The sequence below is a fragment of the Oncorhynchus kisutch genome, unplaced genomic scaffold (assembly GCF_002021735.2).
Source record: "Oncorhynchus kisutch isolate 150728-3 unplaced genomic scaffold, Okis_V2 Okis02a-Okis13b_hom, whole genome shotgun sequence".
NCBI classification, from domain to species: domain Eukaryota; kingdom Metazoa; phylum Chordata; class Actinopteri; order Salmoniformes; family Salmonidae; genus Oncorhynchus; species Oncorhynchus kisutch.
The window spans coordinates 523,453-545,261 of record NW_022261979.1 but is presented as its reverse complement, the minus strand read 5'-3'; the positions used below and the strand labels follow the sequence as shown (position 1 = coordinate 545,261).

At 45.4% G+C, this 21,809-nt stretch overlaps 1 protein-coding gene across 4 annotated transcripts in view; it reads right to left on the bottom strand.

Annotated features, from left to right (window-relative positions):
* Positions 1-21,809, bottom strand: part of snrka (SNF related kinase a) — a 63,330-nt gene that overhangs the window by 24,535 nt on the left and 16,986 nt on the right. For all 4 annotated transcript variants that reach the window (XM_031812141.1, XM_031812140.1, XM_031812139.1 and 1 more), the window contains one exon: positions 10,033-10,174. In XM_031812141.1, the coding sequence (XP_031668001.1) occupies positions 10,033-10,174 (142 nt within the window). The remainder of the gene's footprint in view (positions 1-10,032; positions 10,175-21,809) is intronic.

The window sequence follows — 21,809 nt, the reverse complement described above, 5'->3', positions numbered from 1 at the left end:
CACTAGGTCCCCCTGTATGGTTCTGGGATTTTTGCTCACCATTCTTGTGATCATTTTGACCCCACGGGGTGAGATCTTGCGTGGAGCCCCAGATCGAGGGAGATTATCAGTGGTCTTGTATGTCTTCCATTTCCTAATAATTGCTCCCACAGTTGATTTATTCAAACCAAGCTGCTTACCTATTGCAGATTCAGTCTTCCCAGCCTGGTGCAGGTCTACAATTTTGTTTCTGGTGTCCTTTGACAGCTCTTTGGTCTTGGCCATAGTGGAGTTTGGAGTGTGACTGTTTGAGGTTGTGGACAGGTGTCTTTTATACTGATAACAAGTTCAAACAGGTGCCATTAATACAGGTAACGAGTGGAGGACAGAGGAGCCTCTTAAAGAAGAAGTTACAGGTCTGTGAGAGCCAGAAATCTTGCTTGTTTGTAGGTGACCAAATACTTATTTTCCATGACAATTTGCAAATAAATTCATTAAAAATCCTGGATTTTTTTTTCTCATTTTGTCTGTCATAGTTGAAGTGTACCTATGATGAAAATTACAGGCCTCTCTCATCTTTTTAAGTGGGAGAACTTGCACAATTGGTGGCTGACATACTTTTTTGCCCCACTCTATAAATGTATGCATGACTGTAGGTCGCTTTTGATGAAAGCGTCTGCTAAATGACATATTGTACAGTGGACAATGACCAAGTAATCAACACAACATCCTGTCTCTGCCCCTTCCTTTCTCTTAGATGCTGGAAAACCAAAAGACTGTCAGAACGAGACCTAAAACAGCAGTTTAAGCTACAGCCTACACACACACACACACTAGCTACAGCCTACACACACACACACACACACTAGCTACATCCTACACACACAAACTAGCTACAGCCTACACACACAGACTAGCTATAGCCTACACACACAGACTAGCTATAGCCTACACACACAGACTAGCTACAGCCTACACATACACACACAAACTAGCTACAGCCTACACATACACACACAAACTAGCTACAGCCTACACACACAGACTAGCTACAGTCTACACACACAGACTAGCTACCGCCTACACACACATGCTAGCTACAGCCTACACACACTAGCTACAGCCTACACACACTAGCTACAGCCTACACACACACATACACACACTAGCTACAGCCTACACAAACACACATACTAGCTACAGCCTCCACACACACACAGACTAGCTACAGCTCACACACACAGACTAGCTACAGCTCACACACAGACTAGCTACAGCTCAGACACACAGACACAGACTAGCTACAGCCCACACACACAGACACAGACTAGCTACAGCCCACACACACAAAGACTAGCTACAGCCTACACACACACACAGACTAGCTACAGCCTACACTCGCACAGACTATCTACAGCCTACACTCGCAGACTAGCTACAGCCCACACACACAGACACAGACTACCTACAGCCTACACACACACACACACACACACACACACACACACACACACACACACACACTCGCAGACTAGCTACAGCCTACACTCGCAGACTAGCTACAGCCTACACTCGCAGACTAGCTACAGCCTACACTCGCAGACTAGCTACAGCCTACACTCGCAGACTAGCTACAGCCCACACACACAGACTAGCTACAGCTCACACACACAGACTAGCTACAGCCCACACACACACACTAGCTACAGCCCACACACACAGACAGACTAGCTACAGCCTACACACACACAGACACAGACTAGCTACAGCCTACACACACACACAGACTAGCTACAGCCTACACTCGCACAGACTAGCTACAGCCTACACTCGCACAGACTAGCTACAGCCTACACTCGCACAGACTAGCTACAGCCTACACTCGCACAGACTAGCTACAGCCTACACTCGCACAGACTAGCTACAGCCTACACTCGCACAGACTAGCTACAGCCTACACTCGCAGACTAGCTACAGCCTACACTCACAGACTAGCTACAGCCTACACTCACAGACTAGCTACAGCCTACACTCACAGACTAGCTACAGCCTACACTCACAGACTAGTTACAGCCTACACTCACAGACTAGTTACAGCCTACACTCACAGACTAGCTACAGCCTACACTCACAGACTAGCTACAGCCTACACTCACAGACTAGCTACAGCCTACACACACAGACTAGCTACAGCCTACACTCGCACAGACTAGCTACAGCCTACACTCGCACAGACTAGCTACAGCCTACACTCGCACAGACTAGCTACAGCCTACACTCGCACAGACTAGCTACAGCCTACACTCGCACAGACTAGCTACAGCCTACACTCGCACAGACTAGCTACAGCCTACACTCGCACAGACTAGCTACAGCCTACACTCGCAGACTAGCTACAGCCTACACTCGCAGACTAGCTACAGCCTACACTCACAGACTAGCTACAGCCTACACTCACAGACTAGCTACAGCCTACACTCACAGACTAGTTACAGCCTACACTCACAGACTAGTTACAGCCTACACTCACAGACTAGCTACAGCCTACACTCACAGACTAGCTACAGCCTACACTCACAGACTAGCTACAGCCTACACTCACAGACTAGCTACAGCCTACACTCACAGACTAGCTACAGCCTACACTCACAGACTAGCTACAGCCTACACTCACAGACTAGCTACAGCCTACACTCACAGACTAGCTACAGCCTACACAGAGAGAAGCAGATGTGGGTTAGCTGAGTTTTGTGTGCTGTACTCCTCCTGTGAGCTGTGCCATCTTCTGCATGGTGTCTCAGCCCAGTCGGTGTGCAGTCTGTCTGTCTGGCCAGGGATTTGTCAGCTCTGGGCTCCTGTAGACCCGGAGCGGAGCAGTATGCCTATCTAAAGAGTGGCAGGCCAGGCAGACCCCTGATAAGAAGAATCCAACCCGTTTTTTAATAACCGCTGTCCGCTTCCATTTCCCTCTGCCAGCTGTGACGCAGACTGCGTGACCAAACCACAGAAATGCATGCGCATGGCAAACGCACGCACACACACGATAGGAGAGCTTCTTACTAGGTCCAAGACTAGGCCTATCCATCATAATTCTATCCGTCAAAGGTTAAACTTTCTGTACAATATTTATCTAAACATAAGCTTTACTTCTGTCTGAGCACGTTAAGAGTCTGATGCATACCTACATGTATTATTTCACTCCCCATTCCAGCCTCACCCCTCCTGCCTCTACCCATTCCAGCCTCACCCCTCCTGTCTCTACCCATTCCAGACTCACCCCTCCTGCCTCTACCCATTCCAGCCTCACCCCTCCTGCCTCTACCCATTCCAGACTCACCCCTCCAGCTTCACACCTTCAGGCTCACCTCTCCAGCCTCTACCCATTCCAGACTCACCCCTCCAGCCTCTACCCATTCCTGCTTCACCCCTCCTGCCTCTACCCATTCCAGCCTCACCCCTCCTGCCTCTACCCATTCTAGACTCACCCCTCCAGCCTCTACCCATTCCAGACTCACCCATCCAGCCTCTACCAATTCCAGCCTCTACCCATTCCAGCCTCACCCCTCCAGACTCTAACCATTCCAGACTTTAACCATTCCAGACTCTAACCATCCCAGCTCACCCCTCCTGTCTCTCTCGATCTCTACTCATTCCTTACTCAGTCCTCCGTTCTCTACCCATTCCAGCCTCACTCAGTCCTCCTGTCTCTACCCATTCCAGCCTCACTCAGTCCTCCTGTCTCTACCCATTCCAGCCTCACTCAGTCCTCTGTTCTCTACACATTCCAGCCTCACTCTTCTCTCAGGGGAAGAAGACAGGAAACTGCTATGGGGATATTTATAGTAACCTCCTAGTCATGCATGCAGTATCTCCGCTCTCCTGGAGAATGGAGGCTTGGCTACCGTACTCTAACAGCAGGCAGGCATGGAGAGAGAGGAGAAAGGGGGGAAGAGGAGGACCTGTGATAGAGCAACAGCAAGAGAGAAGAGAGAGAGGAGAAAGGGGGGAAGAGGAGGACCTGTGATAGAGCAACAGCAAGAGAGAAGAGAGAGAGGAGAAAGGGGGGAAGAGGAGGACCTGTGATAGAGCAACAGCAAGAGAGAAGAGAGAGAGGAGAAAGGGGGGAAGAGGAGGACCTGTGATAGAGCAACAGCAAGAGAGAAGAGAGAGAGGAGAAAGGGGGGAAGAGGAGGACCTGTGATAGAGCAACAGCAAGAGAGAAGAGAGAGAGGAGAAAGAAAATAAAGCGTGAAGTGAGAGACCGAGAGAAAGAGAGAGAAGGGAGTGATGTGCTGGTATGTCATTTTATTAATTGCACATTCCTCTGCATATGAAGACATTTTATAGCATATATAATGTGACATCATGCGCAACAAAGGATAGGCCTAGTCTATTGAATACAATGATAATGTTGCCATAGAAAAGAGATGAAGCACGTTACTCCATATTTCTAGAAAATTGACATGATTTCAGCTCCCCGAGACACAACGTCAACTACTTCGGAGTAGGCCTGCAGAAGTAGGAAGGTACAACAGATATCAACGTGATAGGAGTTGACGAGGACAGCAATCAAAGACTGAGTGAAATGGATTCCAGACAAACAGACAATGCACATGATCAATGAACAAAACAACTGAAAAGTACAGTGTTTCATCCTCTGTGATTGGCTCAATATGAAGAGCATTTCCACGTCATGCTGAGAAACTTTTAAAATCTAATCCCCTAAAAAAAATATGCATATTTATTAAAACCAGGAATGACAAAATCAAACAACTCAAGGGGATAAAATGCAAAAGACTTCCTGAATTATCAATTGTGGCAAGTAAACACATTTTGGCAAAGCATCGAAAGAATGGAACAGAGACGGGAAATATGCTAATGAGGAAGAAGAAAAAAACAGGAATCTAGCAGCTTGGCAGTACAGCCCTATCCCAGGTGGACCTGCTTATCTAGGACGAAAAACACACTGCCCAGGCCACATCCTAAACTGAAAGCCTCTTACTGATCTCTTTCCATCAGGAAAACCACTAGGCTACGCTAACCACTAGCGTAGCCTAGTGGTTAGAGCATTGGACTAGTAACCGGAAGGTTGCGAGTTCAAACCCCCGAGCTGACAAGGTACAAATCTGTCGTTCTGCCCCTGAACAGGCAGTTAACCCACTGTTCCCAGGCCGTCATTGAAAATAAGAATGTGTTCTTAATTGACTTGCCTGGTTAAATAAAGGTTAAAAAAAAAAGGAGACGGGAGACAGGAGAGAGAGAGAGGGGAGAGGAGACGGGAGTGAGAGAGGGGAGAGGAGACGGGAGTGAGAGAGGGGAGAGGAGACGGGAGTGAGAGAGAGAGATGGGAGAGGAGACGGGAGTGAGAGGAGATGGGAGGGGAGAGGAGAAGGGAGTGAGAGAGAGGGGAGAGGAGATGGGAGTGAGAGAGAGAGAGGGGAGAGGAGATGGGAGTGAGAGAGAGGGGAGAGGAGACAGGGGAGAGGAGACAGGAGTGAGAGAGAGAGAGAGGGGAGAGGAGACGGTAGTGAGAGAGAGGAGAGAGCAAGAGAGAGAGGAGAGAGAGCAAGAGAGAGGAGAGAGAGGAGAGAGAGAGAGGTGAGAGAGATAGGGGACTGACTGGCTGAGCCTAAATGGGCTAAAGGCTGTTTTGGTGGTTTCAGTCTCTCTTCCCGGACAACACCTGCTCCCCTCTGTGACCGAGTCAGGCAGGGTCAACATGGTGTAGTCTGCTGTGCTGAGCCCTGAAGCAACCAGCCTCCCCAGTCCAATCTCTTCACTCTCCTCTCATCCTCCATAGGGGCGGCAACTCACAGAAAGTTCACTTGCCAACGGCTAATTCGCATAATGATAACAGCCTGACTCACCCCACAGTACAGGTCTGTTCATTAAAATCAGCCAACACTGACTAACTTATTTTTTTGACCTCGTTATCACGATCCTGACCCCAGAAAGTTAGACCTAGATTATTATTTTATTATTTAACCAGGCAAGTCAGTTAAGAACAAATTCTTATTTACAATAACAGCCTAATAACAGTGGGTTAACTGCCTTGTTCAGGAGCAGAACGACAGATTTTTACCTTGTCAGCTAGGGGATTCGATCTAGCAACCTATCGGTTACTAGTCCAACACTCTAACCACTAGGCCACCTAAAATCGGCTTTAGTCCATTAAAATGAGGTGTGGCTTGTAGTTGTTTTCTGTAGAGACCAAAGATAACTGCAATACAGGCCTATTCATCATCATAATAAACTCTCTGGTGTGTAGAATGAGGACAACACACTGTACTGGTAACACGTGTATACAACTCATTGTGGATGTATTCATTCCTTGTGGTATTATCTTTCTATAATGTTTTAAAATGTTCTCTCTGCATATTTGGAAAGGGCCCGTAAGTTCAGCATTTCACTGTTAGTCTATACCTGTTGTTTACGAAGCATGTGACAAAATTAGATTTGACACACAGAACGGCTAATGTCAACATGTGACTGTGCATAGTGAGAGCTGTATGAATGACCCTGGTTAGATAGATGTCTGCTCTGACATGAGATACATTCCTTGGTAAAAAAGTAAAAGACACTGAAAATCAAAACACATTAGTCAAATTGTGACAAGTTGTAACAAACAACGGTTTGTTTAGATAAACATGTGGATGTAATAGACGATACATTAGGGGCAGGGTAGCCTAGTGGTTAGAGCATTGGACTAGTAACCGAAAGGTTGCAAGTTCAAATCCCCGAGCTGACAAGGTACAAAATCTGTCGTTCTGCCCTTGAACAGGCAGTTAACCCACCGTTCCTAGGCTGTCATTGAAAATAAGAATTTGTTCTTAACTGACTTGCCTGGTTAAATAAAGGTGAAATAAAAAAAAGGGACAGACACTTACGGGCCGATACGATATGTATTACGATCCGATTCTAAACATATTGCTCACTATGTCTGTTGCAGAGAGATGAGAGAGGCTGAGAAAATACGTTTTGATCAGACATGGAAATAAAAGTATTGAAAACTTGTTTGCTCACTGTTTAAAAAGGAGAACAAGCTATAGGTTGAAAAATACCTGAGTTTTGACGCAAGTACAGCCGACTAGCACTAGCTAACGCCACCTAGCAACAAAAAAAAGTCTAAGTATCGATATAATATCTTCCAAAATAGCCCCTTTTCTGCAATTCCGAATAAAACTTTTGACCAGTGATCAAGACGTAAATGAGCGTAAATATATGTATAGATTGAAGTTGTTCCCGAATGAGTGAGCGTTCATGTGCAAAGGATTAGCATTTCAAGTGTTAGAATTATCAACTGTACGTTGTCTTCTCAGTCGAACCCCACTTCCCTTTTGTCTAACAAGCAACGATGCCGGTTTAGCCCACTAGGGCACATTCTCCTATCATTTCTCGTAACCACATTTACCTTGTTTGTTTGTTTGTGTATTTCTGTGAATTACTTAGTTAGTAATAAATAAATGATTTAAGACGATTGATGTTTGGATGACTCAGTGAAGATTGGGTTCGTGCAGATAACCAACAATTTACGACGTTTGTAATGAGACTAACGTGAGGTAAAGTAAATAATTCATAAATCAGAAGACTATGGGTCAGATATGAAAATATCTGAAAAGGTTATATTAGGAAATTATAACCTTGTAATCTGAATATTTTTCCTTGGTGCCCTGACTTCCTAGTTAATTACAGTTAAATGATTAATCAGTTGATCGCGTAATACTAATTACAGATCATCTTTGATAAAAACAACAAGTCTTCAATTTAATGATAGTAAAGACACGACAATAGGCAGCACAACTCTATAGACAACATGTTCCATATTCAACTCTAATGATAGGTAACACAACATGTTCCATATTCAACTCTAATGATAGGTAACACAACTCTATAGACAACATGTTCCATATTCAATTATAATGATAGGTAACACAACATGTTCCATATTCAACTCTAATGATAGGTAACACAACATGTTCCATATTCAACTCTAATGATAGGTAACACAACATGTTCCATATTCAATTCTAATGATAGGTAACACAACATGTTCCATATTCAACTCTAATGATAGGTAACACAACATGTTCCATATTCAACTCTAATGATAGGTAACACAACATGTTCCATATTCAATTCTAATGATAGGTAACACAACATGTTCCATATTAAATTCCATTTGGGGCTTGTGAGCGTTATTTCCCCCCTCTCTGTTCATTTCATTTGACTGTGAAGATTGAATCAAGGCAGACATCTGAACAATCAAGGAAGGAGGACACTCATATAAACATTTAGTACAGCAGAGCCGGGAGGAAAGGAACTGGATGTTCAAGGAGCCAAAATATCATCATCAGTCACGGCTTGACAAAACACACACTGTCTGTTCTGCTGGGAAACACAGAAACCAGGCCTGGTCTTTACAGACTGTCTGTTCTGCTGGGAAACACAGAAACCAGGCCTGGTCTTTACAGACTGTCTGTTCTGCTGGGAAACACAGAAACCAGGCCTGGTCTTTACAGACTGTCTGTTCTGCTGGGAAACACAGAAACCAGGCCTGGTCTTTACAGACTGTCTGTTCTGCTGGGAAACACAGAAACCAGGCCTGGTCTTTACAGACTGTCTGTTCTGCTGGGAAACACAGAAACCAGGCCTGGTCTTTACAGACTGTCTGTTCTGCTGGGAAACACAGAAACCAGGCCTGGTCTTTACAGACTGTCTGTTCTGCTGGGAAACACAGAAACCAGGCCTGGTCTTTACAGACTGTCTGTTCTGCTGGGAAACACAGAAACCAGGCCTGGTCTTTACAGACTGTCTGTTCTGCTGGGAAACACAGAAACCAGGCCTGGTCTTTACAGACTGTCTGTTCTGCTGGGAAACACAGAAACCAGGCCTGGTCTTTACAGACTGTCTGTTCTGCTGGGAAACACAGAAACCAGGCCTGGTCTTTACAGACTGTCTGTTCTGCTGGGAAACACAGAAACCAGGCCTGGTCTTTACACACTGTCTGTTCTGCTGGGAAACACAGAAACCAGGCCTGGTCTTTACAGACTGTCTGTTCTGCTGGGAAACACAGAAACCAGGCCTGGTCTTTACAGACTGTCTGTTCTGCTGGGAAACACAGAAACCAGGCCTGGTCTTTACAGACTGTCTGTTCTGCTGGGAAACACAGAAACCAGGCCTGGTCTTTATAGACCACCTGTTCTGCTGGAGAACATAGAACCAGGCCTGGTCTTTACAGACTGTCTGTTCTGCTGGGGAACATAGAAACCAGGCCTGGTCTTTACAGACCGCCTGTTCTGCTGGAGAACATAGAACCAGGCCTGGTCTTTACAGACTGCGGTCTAGTTCAAATGGAGCAGATGGACTGTCCCCTACACTGTTATGTGTAAATGACAAATAAACTGCTGTCATGCCCTGCTAGAAAGAGACAGCAAATTCAGAGAGTAAATCTAGGGCCTATATTCTATGTGGCTGTGCAATCCTCATTTAGCCCACAGTATAAATCACAGTAGATCATTTGTTCAAATGAAAAAGATAGCAGCAGCACATTTCCTGAGTCTAAAAATACGGAGATGGAAAGATAAACAATGAGAGTAGCTAGTAGAGACATGACCTTTTACTGGAGTCAAACACTGGCTCCGTTTATTACCCCCCTCCCTGAACTCAACTAGAACTCAAACTAGAGCGATAAGCATCAACCCCGGGGTCAAGCCAAAGCTATGGGAATAGCAGCAGGCATATGTATCTGTCAGGACCATCCTGATTCAGGAAGCTCAGAGAAGTGCCTGAAGAAAAGTGAACTGCCAATGATTGGATGTGCACAGATCTGACTGGCAACCTTCCAGACCACAGAGTGTTGACTAGCGTCCAGACAGACGTTCAGGCTTAACACAAAGGAGAGATGTGGTAGTCAGAGGTCTGGCTCCTATTCAGATGTTTACAGCTCATCTGTTACATAACCAAGGCTGAAAGACAGAGGTCAGCATCTGTTCTGGAGAACACTTGTTAATTAGGATGCGTGTAAATGTCTGCGTGTGTGTATGCGGGACTCACTCTTTGCAGGCGTTGGAGACGTGGGTGGGTACAGTGTATTTACAGTCCATGATCATGGTGAGGGTCTCGCTGTCGTTGGCCTCCTGGAAGGGGGGCTGTCCACACACCAGCATGAACAGGATCACACCAAGACTCCAGATATCTAACAGGAGGAAGAGGAGAGAGAGAGAGATGGTGAATGGATCATTCTGCTACACTATAACCTGGCTGGGTACTGTAGAACCATCTGTAGGTTCAGAGCACTGTGTTCTGTCAGCCCTGGGATTCTGCTGGCCGGGGCTAAACACAGTCTGGATTCCCCCTGCTGCAACTACCTTGGTGATTCAAAATCAAATTGTAGTGTGTGTGTGGGGAGGAATTAACCACGCAGACCCCAAACACCCCAGCTCAACCTTCACATCACACCACTGTGGTTACCCAATCCAATTTTCATGCCGCCCCAACAGATCCACAGATGATGCAAATCTATTGCACTCCACACTGCCGTTCCCCACCTGGATAAAAGGAACATCTATGTGAGAATGCTAATTCATTGACAACAGCTCAGCGTTCAACACCATAGTGCCCTCAAAGCTCATCAATAAGCTAAGGACCCTGGGACTAAACACCTCCCTCTGCAACTGGATCCTGGACTTCCTGACTGGCCGCCCCCAGGTGGTAAGGGTAGGTAACAACACATCCGCCATGCTGATCCTCAACACGGGGGCCCCTCAGGGGTGCGTGCTCAGCCCCCTCCTGTACTCCCTGTTCACTCATGACTGCGTGGCCGTGCACGACTCCAACACCATCATTCCATTTTCCGATGACAACAGTAAATGTATCGCCTGATCACCGACAACAATGACACAGCCTATAGGAAGGAGGTCAGAGACCTGGCAGTGTCGTGTCAGGACAACAACCTCTCCCTCAACTTGATTAATACAAAAGGAGATGATTGTGGACTACAGGAAAAAGAGGAAAGAGCATGTCCCCATTCTCATCGACGGGGCTGCAGTGGAGCGGGTTGAGAGCTTCAAGTTCCTTGGTGTCCACATCACCAACAAAATAACATGGTCCAAGCACACCAAGACAGTCATGAAGCGGGCACGACAAAACCTATTCCCCCCTCAGGAGACTGAAAAGATTTGGCATGGGTCCTCAGATCCTCAAAACTGTTCGCTCTGCTACCGCACGGCAAGCGGTACCGGAGCGCCAAGTCTAGGTCCAAGAGGCTTCTAAACAGCTTCCACACCCAAGCCATAAGACTCCTGAACATCTAGTCAAATGGCTACCCAGACTATTTGCAGTGCACCCCTCCACCTCTACTCTGTTGTCATCTATGCATAGTCACTTTAATAACTCTACCTACATGTACATACTACCTCAAATAACCGGTGCCCACACACACATTGACTGTACTAGTACTCCTGTATATAGTCTCACTATTGTTATTTCACTGCTCTTTAATTACTTGTATCTCTTATTCTTAAAAAAAAAAATATCTGCATTGTTGTTTAGGGGCTCGTTAGTAAGTATTTCACTGTAAGGTCTACACCTATGGTTTTCGGCGCATATGACTAATACAATTTGATTTGATCACTAGCTAAATAAACCTGAACTAGAGTTCCAGATGTGTCGTCAGCTCTGCTAGGCAGCAGTAAACGTAGAGATGTATCATCAGCTCTGCTAGGCAGCAGTAGACGTAGAGATGTATCAACAGCTCTGCTAGGCAGCAGTAAACATAGAGATGGCTTTCCAAATGACACTAGTCCCTATATAGTGCACTACTTTTGACCAGAGCCCTAGTCCCTTTATAGTGCACTACTTTTGACCAGAGCCCTAGTCCCTATATAGTGTACTACTTTTGACTAGGGCCCATAGGGACTTCTGAAATCTGCCTGTCATACTGAAGTCAGTTATTTAAGTGCAGCTGTGATTCAGCCCGACTCAGAATAAGGAATTAATTATTACATAAACACATACTATATTTAATGCCCTGCTTGTCTCAGAATTAGTCAGTCAGATACTTGCAAAAAGCACTTAAAACACAGATGACAATTACAGTGAGGATTTTAAATAATTCTCATTAAGCCTAGATGCCCTCAAAAACGGAACTAAGTCGCAGCTTATAGCCTAACACTCATTGCACAAACAGTGCCAGTTAAAGATACAAAAAGAAACTGTAGCAAGCCCACAAAACACTTTCAAATCCTCCTGGGGTCCAACAACCTGTTCATCGGAGGATTTGAAAGTGTCATGTAATGGAACTCTTAACTAGGTCACAGGATGTAGGAATGTTGCAGAGGTCCATGTGTCACTGAGGAGGGTTGACTGCCTAACAATAAAAGGTGTCAGAGGCCGCTTGTAGTTGTGTATCTGCTGGGTCTTCTGTGATGTGCTGTATCATTCACATCTCCTGTTGATGTCTGATGCCAGCAGCTCCAGGGAGGAAGGTGAAACTAGTCCACAGGGCTCCTCCTTATTTCTGTTAAAGCTGCGGTCATATTATTACTGCTGCCTCTAGAGGAGCATCCAGGAGCTCCTATTCCACCTCAGCAAGCTGCAGCAGGATGGAGGGAGGGAAGGACGGAGGAGACCGACGTATGTACGGACGGTTGGAGACGAGGGATACAGTCTGCAGCAGGATGGAGGGAAGGACGGACGGAGGAGACCGACGTATGTACGGACGGTTGGAGACGAGGGATACAGTCTGCAGCAGGATGGAGGGAAGGGCGGACGGAGGAGACCGACGTATGTACGGACGGTTGGAGACGAGGGATACAGTCTGCAGCGGGATGGAGGGAAGGGCGGACGGAGGAGACCGACGTATGTACGGACGGTTGGAGACGAGGGATACAGTCTGCAGTGGGATGGAGGGAGGGAAGGACGGACGGAGGAGACTGACGTATGTACGGACGGTTGGAGACGAGGGATACAGTCTGCAGCGGGATGGAGGGAGGGAAGGACGGACGGAGGAGACCGACGTATGTACGGACGGTTGGAGACGAGGGATACAGTCTGCAGTGGGATGGAGGGAGGGAAGGACGGACGGAGGAGACCGACGTATGTACGGACGGTTGGAGACGAGGGATACAGTCTGCAGCAGGATGGAGGGAGGGAAGGACGGAGGAGACCGATGTATGTACGGACGGTTGGAGACGAGGGATACAGTCTGCAGCAGGATGGAGGGAGGGAAGGACGGAGGAGACCGACGTATGTACGGACGGTTGGAGACGAGGGATACAGTCTGCAGTCGGATGGAGGGAGGGAAGGACCGACGGAGGAGACCGACGTATGTACGGACGGTTGGAGACGAGGGATACAGTCTGCAGTCGGATGGAGGGAGGGAAGGACCGACGGAGGAGACCGACGTATGTACGGACGGTTGGAGACGAGGGATACAGTCTGCAGCAGGATGGAGGGAAGGACGGAGGAGACCGACGTATGTACGGACGGTTGGAGACGAGGGATACAGTCTGCAGTGGGATGGAGGGAAGGACGGACGGAGGAGACCGACGTATGTACGGACGGTTGGAGACGAGGGATACAGTCTGCAGTGGGATGGAGGGAAGGACGGACGGAGGAGACCGACGTATGTACGGACGGTCGGAGACGAGGGATACAGTCTGCAGTGGGATGGAGGGAAGGACGGACGGAGGAGACCGACGTATGTACGGACGGTCGGAGACGAGGGATACAGTCTGCAGTGGGATGGAGGGAAGGACGGACGGAGGAGACCGACGTATGTACGGACGGTCGGAGACGAGGGATACAGTCTGCAGTGGGATGGAGGGAGGGACGGACGGAGGAGACAGACGTATGTACGGACGGTTGGAGACGAGGGATATAGTCTGCAGTAGCCATGATGCACATCACACCTCCATCCCCACCACTTGCAGCTCTGCCACGAGCCTGGCTGATGAAATATTACCATGGCGTTTTAAGGGGAAGGTTCCCACGGGGTCAATGAGTACTCAGTGTTTCAATGGCATCCCGTGTCAACAAATCCTAAATCAAACACTGCTTTGGGGTTCTCACAACGAGGAGGATTGCTTTATTAGACAGAGGTAACCTAATGTAGCATGCGTAAAATAAACACCTGATCCCCTACATACTGGTACCGACAAATACAATATATATATATTTTTTTTTTAAACTGCTGAGAGGTTATCTTCTGCACTGTTCAACCAATCTAGTAAAATGTGGAGGAGTTCAGATGGACGGAAGTCGCTGGCTGTCTTTTCTATTTCCCCTGAACAGCAGAATATCTAGTTGTTGTGGACTGGGCGGAGCCTAGACGGTGGTGGTGTTGGCTCCCCCTCCTCTAATAGGCTGGTGTACTACGCTCTCTCCTTCTCTTCTCTGTGAATCAGCGCAGGCTCTCTGTATGTCACCACCAAGACTCACTAGTGGGCCAGTTTAAAGACCCCGTCCCAGCAAACCAGGCTGCTAGTTTGAGGGCAGTAAAATGTTTTTGCTCAAACTTTTTTTTACCAAGGATATTGTTTTTCTGATTAAAAATCTGACAATAGCCTATATGCTAACCTAGCTTCAGCATATCTGTCATTCTGCATGCAACCCACTAGCCTGTGGTTACATTTACTGTATAGTGAGAGAGAGAAAACAACCCTGATCCTTCTGGGGGGCCTTGATGCCTCTGCAATGTTTATTTCTCAGTGTGTGTGTGTGTATGTATGTATATATATTAGTCGTGAGATGCGAGAACAGTAGCAACAGTGATGAGCTCCAATGGGATTTGCAGGAAAGCCATGCATTGCAATCAGGAGGCCCATTGCTTCATCACAGCAAATAGAACACAACGTTCTAAAGCCGTGCGTGACTTCACATCCTGCCAATCACACATGCAGTCAACTGTATTTTCCCCATCATCAAAAAGAGAATATTTCCATGCTGTGACCCAGATCAGACATCCTGAGCCCAGACTGAGCCCAGAAATAACTCCCTGCAACTCTCCCATCTCTGACCGTGGAGGAGCGCCAGATTCAATCCAACCTGCCGTGCCACTGTTTATACTGCCTGTCTACAAACTAGCTGGGTCCCGCAGGAAGGCGCACACATTATTTTACCAAAACCTGTGGGTATCAGTACCTGTAGCAAGAGTACCTGGTATTTCCACAGTAACCAAAACCCTTCTGTGAATGTATTTTGACCATGGGGGGGAAAAGCTAGTTCCATGTTTAGGCTACACACTATTGCATAAATACTGCAATGCGGGTTCAACTGAATGGAGTCATGTAGAAGGTTGTGTATTAACTTCCCGAAGTCAGCATTTACTGTCTGTCTGCTACACATGCACACAAGGTGTCAACTGGAAGAACACTTTAGTTTCAGTATTACCCCTTCAATGACCCTGCTGGAAATGGACCTGTTGGTGACAAATCCAGAGCTGTTGCTGGCCCAGGTCTCTTACTGAGACACTTGAAGTCAACCACAGCCTGCTAGCCTGTCCCTGCCACAATACCTCTCCTTGTCGTCTCCAGCGTGTTTCCATATCAGGCTTCGGTCTCAAAAATAGCCATTCTAACACAGCCCTGTCTAAGGGGACTGTTGACATTAAACTCTAAAGAACAGGCCTAGTTGAATGTAGGTGGTCTGAAGAGGCAGTGGGATGTTCAGTATTTGCATCTGGTCTTAGCCTAAGTATTGTCAATCAATAACATTCTAAGTATTGTCAATCAATAACCTTGAGAATTGTGCAGGGGCTACAATAACAAATGTGTACTATTGGGGGTACTGGAGGACCGGGGTTGGGAATAACCCTCGAATCAGGTGTGCTTGTCCGGGGCTACAATAACAAATGTGTACTATTGGGGGTACTGGAGGACCGGGGTTGGGAATAAACCCTCAAATATTTTCCGGTCCTGAACAAATTTCAGGTCTTCTGAGCGCAAACTTGAACAAAAGCCATGAGGCTTTTGAAAAAAACACGACGGGCTTGATATTAACCTGTTTATCCTTCAGACAAAGGTGGTGACTGAAAATGTAGTTTGTTGCAAGAAACCAGTTTACAAAATAAAATGCATTATTATTCCCATACCATTATTACAGAGAATCAGACAAATGATGCTACCCTCTGCCTATTGGCTACTTAGCTTATTCAAGCCTCAAAATATTCATGTCTCAAAATACAACTATGCCCCCGAGTGGCGCAGCAGTCTAAGGCACTGCATCTCAGTGCTAGATGTGTCACTACAGACCCTGGTTCGATTCCAGCTGTATCACAACTGGCCGTGATTGAGTCCCATAGGGTGGCACACAATTGTCACAGCGTCGTCCGGGTTAGGGTTTGGCCGGGGTAGGCCGTCATTGTAAATAAGAAATTTGTTCTTAACTGACTTGCCTAGTTAAATAAAATAGACTAAATTAATAAATTAAATCCGACTTGTTTTTAAAGATGTCTAGAAATGTACACGTTCTGTGCTCTTGTAGGAAGCAAATCACTCCCCTATTGCTGACTACAAATTCTCTCTAACTGGGCTAATAACTCACTAACTAGTAATCACTCCCCTATTGCAGACTACAAATGCTCTCTAACTGGGCTAATAACTCACTAACTAGTAATCACTCCCCTATTGCAGACTACAAATTCTCTCTAACAGGGCTAATAACTCACTAACTAGTAATCACTCCCCTATTGCAGACTACAAATTCTCTCTAACTGAGCTAATAACTCACTAACTAGTAATCACTCCCCTATTGCAGACTACAAATTCTCTCTAACTGGGCTAATAACTCACTAACTAGTAATCACTCCCCTATTGCTGACTACAAATTCTCTCTAACTGGGCTAATAACTCACTAACTAGTAATCACTCCCCTATTGCAGACTACAAATTCTCTCTAACTGGGCTAATAACTCACTAACTAGTAATCACTCCCCTATTGCAGACTACAAATTCTCTCTAACTGGGCTAATAATTCACTAACTAGTAATCACTCCCCTATTGCAGACTACAAATTCTCTCTAACTGGGCTAATAACTCACTAACTAGTAATCACTCCCCTATTGCAGACTACAAATTCTCTCTAACTGGGCTAATAACTCACTAACTAGTAATCACTCCCCTATTGCAGACTACAAATTCTCTCTAACTGGGCTAATAACTCACTAACTAGTAATCACTCCCCTATTGCAGACTACAAATTCTCTCTAACTGGGCTAATAACTCACTAACTAGTAATCACTCCCCTATTGCTGACTACAAATTCTCTCTAACTGTGCTAATAACTCACTAACTAGTAATCACTCCCCTATTGCAGACTACAAATTCTCTCTAACTGGGCTAATAACTCACTAACTAGTAATCACTCCCCTATTGCAGACTACAAATTCTCTCTAACTGGGCTAATAACTCACTAACTAGTAATCACTCCCCTATTGCAGACTACAAATTCTCTCCAACTGGGCTAATAACTCACTAACTAGTAATCACTCCCTTATTGCAGACTACAAATTCTCTCTAACTGGGCTAATAATTCACTAACTAGCAAAAGATCTGAACAAAATGTGCAGACGTGTCTATATGCAGCTCTTGCTTTGATCTCAAAACAAGCACATCTACTCACGACAACAGTTGTAAAAACAGATCCATATATGGCAATGGTCTATTTGCATATAGGCCTACTGCAGATGTGATTGGTTATGCCACACTGGTCTGTGTAGAGTACAAGCGGAGTTGTGCCCAATAGAATCCTACTCCTAACTACAACAATAATCTCTTGAATACTTTGTTTTGTTGCATTGAAAGTGGCTAATATTGGCTGATTCAAATCACACAGTAAAGGGAAACGTTGATTGTCACAGTAAAGGGAAACGTTGATTGTCACAGTAAAGGGAAACGTTGATTGTCACAGTAAAGGGAAACGTTGATTGTCACAGTAAAGGGAAATGTTGATTGTCACAGTAAAGGGAAACGTTGATTGTCACAGTAAAGGGAAACGTTGATTGCCACAGTAAAGGGAAACGTTGATTGCCACAGTAAAGGGAAACGTTGATTGCCACAGTCAAGGGAAACGTTGATTGCCACAGTCAAGGGAAACGTTGATTGCCACAGTCAAGGGAAACGTTGATTGCCACAGTCAAGGGAAACGTTGATTGTCACAGTCAAGGGAAACGTTGATTGTCACAGTAAAGGGAAACGTTGATTGCCACAGTAAAGGGAAACGTTGATTGTCACAGTAAAGGGAAACGTTGATTGCCACAGTAAAGGGAAACGTTGATTGCCACAGTCAAGGGAAACGTTGATTGCCACAGTCAAGGGAAACGTTGATTGTCACAGTAAAGGGAAACGTTGATTGCCACAGTAAAGGGAAACGTTGATTGCCACAGTCAAGGGAAACGTTGATTGCCACAGTCAAGGGAAACGTTGATTGCCACAGTCAAGGGAAACGTTGATTGCCACAGTCAAGGGAAACGTTGATTGTCACAGTCAAGGGAAACGTTGATTGTCACAGTAAAGGGAAACGTTGATTGTCACAGTAAAGGGAAACGTTGATTGTCACAGTAAAGGGAAACGTTGATTGTCACAGTAAAGGGAAACGTTGATTGTCACAGTAAAGGGAAACGTTGATTGCCACAGTAAAGGGAAACGTTGATTGCCACAGTCAAGGGAAACGTTGATTGCCACAGTCAATGGAAACGTTGATTGCCACAGTCAAGGGAAACGTTGATTGCCACAGTCAAGGGAAATGTTGATTGTCACAGTAAAGGGAAACGTTGATTGCCACAGTAAAGGGAAACGTTGATTGTCACAGTCAAGGGAAACGTTGATTGCCACAGTCAAGGGAAACGTTGATTGCCACAGTCAAGGGAAACGTTGATTGCCACAGTCAAGGGAAACGTTGATTGTCACAGTCAAGGGAAACGTTGATTGTCACAGTAAAGGGAAACGTTGATTGTCACAGTAAAAGGAAACGTTGATTGTCACAGTAAAGGGAAACGTTGATTGTCACAGTAAGGGAAACGTTGATTGTCACAGTAAAGGGAAACGTTGATTGCCACAGTAAAGGGAAACGTTGATTGCCACAGTCAAGGGAAACGTTGATTGCCACAGTCAAGGGAAATGTTGATTGCCATAGTCAAGGGAAATGTTGACAGTTTAACAGTAGAAGAGAAACATTGATAGCGTTAATAGGGAAAACTCTAGAGAGTTGAGAAGTTCAATCTTGTGCTTGTCACTGTGGGCCGATATGTCTTCAGCGTGCTCTGACTGCTGCGTGCACACTCACAGCTTACAGGGAACATTGGTTAGGAACCACTGAAGTAGAACACCAACACATTCTCCTCGGTGCTCACAACTCAACTTGTTTATCTCAGGGTCATATGTGCATGCAGAGAGAGACAGGATTGCAAAACGTGGTGTGACATCTTTTAAAAATGTAGAAATGAAATAGGCTGAGTTCCATGGGGTGTTTCCCCGTCTCCTTACATGTCTCTGAAATAAGCAAATGATCCCATTGCCAACCCTCCAGCACCGTACATACATGGTGACCGGGATTGTCAGAACACGTCAGAGTCAGAGCTTTGAGGCAGACTAGTAGTAATCTTCACAAGATACTAGAGGTCGACCGATTAATCGGAATGGCCGATTAATTAGGGCCGATTTCAAGTTTTCATAACAATCGGAAATCGGTGTTCAACATGATCTGTACCCCACACACATAATTATCTGTAAGGTCCCTCAGTTGAGTCCCCCCCCAGTTCCTCGCAAAGGGCACTTATTGGTAGATGGGTAAAAAGGCAGACATTGAATATCCATTTGAGCATTTGAGCATGGTGAAGTTATTATTTACACTGTAGATGGTGTATCAATACACCCAGTCACTACAAAGACACAGGCGTCCTTCCTAACAGAGAAGCCAGCAGAGGAAGGAAACCCCTTAGGGTTTTCACAATGAGGCCAGTAGTGATTTTAAAACATTAACAGATGGCTGTGAATGGTAGAACACTGAGGATAGATCAACAACATTGTATTTACTCCACAATACTAACCAAAATGATTGAGTGAAAAGGAGGAAGTCTGTTCAGAATAAAAAGCATCCAGTTTGCAAAAAGGCACTAAACAAGTAATAATGCAAAACATTTGCCAAAAGGAATGTACTTTTTGTTTTGAATACAACATGTTGTTTGGGGCAAATCCAACAACACATTCCTGATAATTACTCTCTATATATTTCAAACATGGTGGTGGCTGCATCATGTTATGAGTATGATTGTCATTGGCAAGGACTCTCGATTTTTCAGGAATAAAACCCTGCAGAATGAAACTAACCACAGGCAAAATCCTAGAGGAAAACCTGGTTCAGACTGCTTTCCACCAGACAGTGGGAGATGAATTCACCTTTCAGCAGGAGAATAACGTAAAACACAAGGACAAATTTACACTGCTGTTTCTTACCAAGACAGTGAATGTTAATGCGTGGCCCAATTACAGTTTACTTAAATCTGCTTTAAAATCTATGTCAAGACTTGAAAATGCCTGTCTAGTAATGATCAACAACCAACTTGACAGAGCTTGAAGAATTTAAGTCTAAATATTGTACAATCCAGGTATGCAGAGCTCTAAGAGAGACTTAACCAAAAGATTCACAGCTGTAATAACTGCCTGCCAAAAGGTCTTTAAGATGTATTGACTCAGAGGGGTGAATACTTAACTAATCAAGCTATATTAGTTTAGTGTTTAATTTTTCATATGTTAGAATGTCTTCCACTTTCACATTAGAGTATTTTATGTTGATTGTTTACAACAACAAAAAAGACAATTAAATCCATTTTAATTCCACTTTGTAACAATAAAATGTGAAGAAATCCAAAGGGGATGAATACTTCAATGTACTGTACATCTTCCTGGCTCCATTTCAACGTGATGATTGACAAGCACTCAAAAGGATTTATCACAACAAGGCACAGAAACTGCAGCAGGCAGTGATTATGGAGAGGATTTCTGTGCCAATGTTAATAGGGGCATTGGGGTGTGTAGTTTGCCTCCTGCGAGTGACATGAAGAGTAACAGATGTTGAGAGGAGCGAGGCAATAAAACAGAGTAACCTGATTAATGCAGACAGCCACGTATCTCTCTCTCACACACACACACACACTTATGCATCAGTAGAACTCAATCTCTGTTAAACATGTAGATAATGAGTATGATGAGAGCGCAGCGACCCCAGGAGATGTGATCACTTGTCTTGATGAGAGAGAGCAGAGACCCCAGGAGATGTGGAGATCTCACCACTTGTCTTGATGAGAGAGAGCAGAGACCCCAGGTAATGTGGAGAGATCACTTGTCTTGATGAGAGAGAGCAGTAACCCCAGGAGATGTGGAGATCATTTGTCTTGATGAGAGAGAGCAGAGACCCCAGGACATGTGGAGATCACTTGTCTTGATGAGAGAGAGCAGTGACCCCAGGGGATGTGGAGAGATCACTTATCTTGAGCACAAATGTTCCTGGTGTATAACGTGGTGGTTGGTGTTTAAGTGCATCCAACTGAGTTGGCATAAAGACGACAAACTTGGCAAGTCATCACTGGCAGTGAGTAGAAGAATTAGGCTTGGGTGGTGAGAGCCTTGGGAGTCACTCACTGTTGTGCAGCATGCGCCAGGTGATTTAATTACATTATGGAGTTCCACCACTAAAGTGTTTGCCAGATAGATATCTTACAGCTATTAAGTTAACGGTCTAAAATGTGCTAAATGCTCTGCAGTTGTGCATTTGGTTTGCTATTTTATTAGCTAGTTAGCTTCTTCCAACAACAACAAAAAAATCAAGCATTCGCT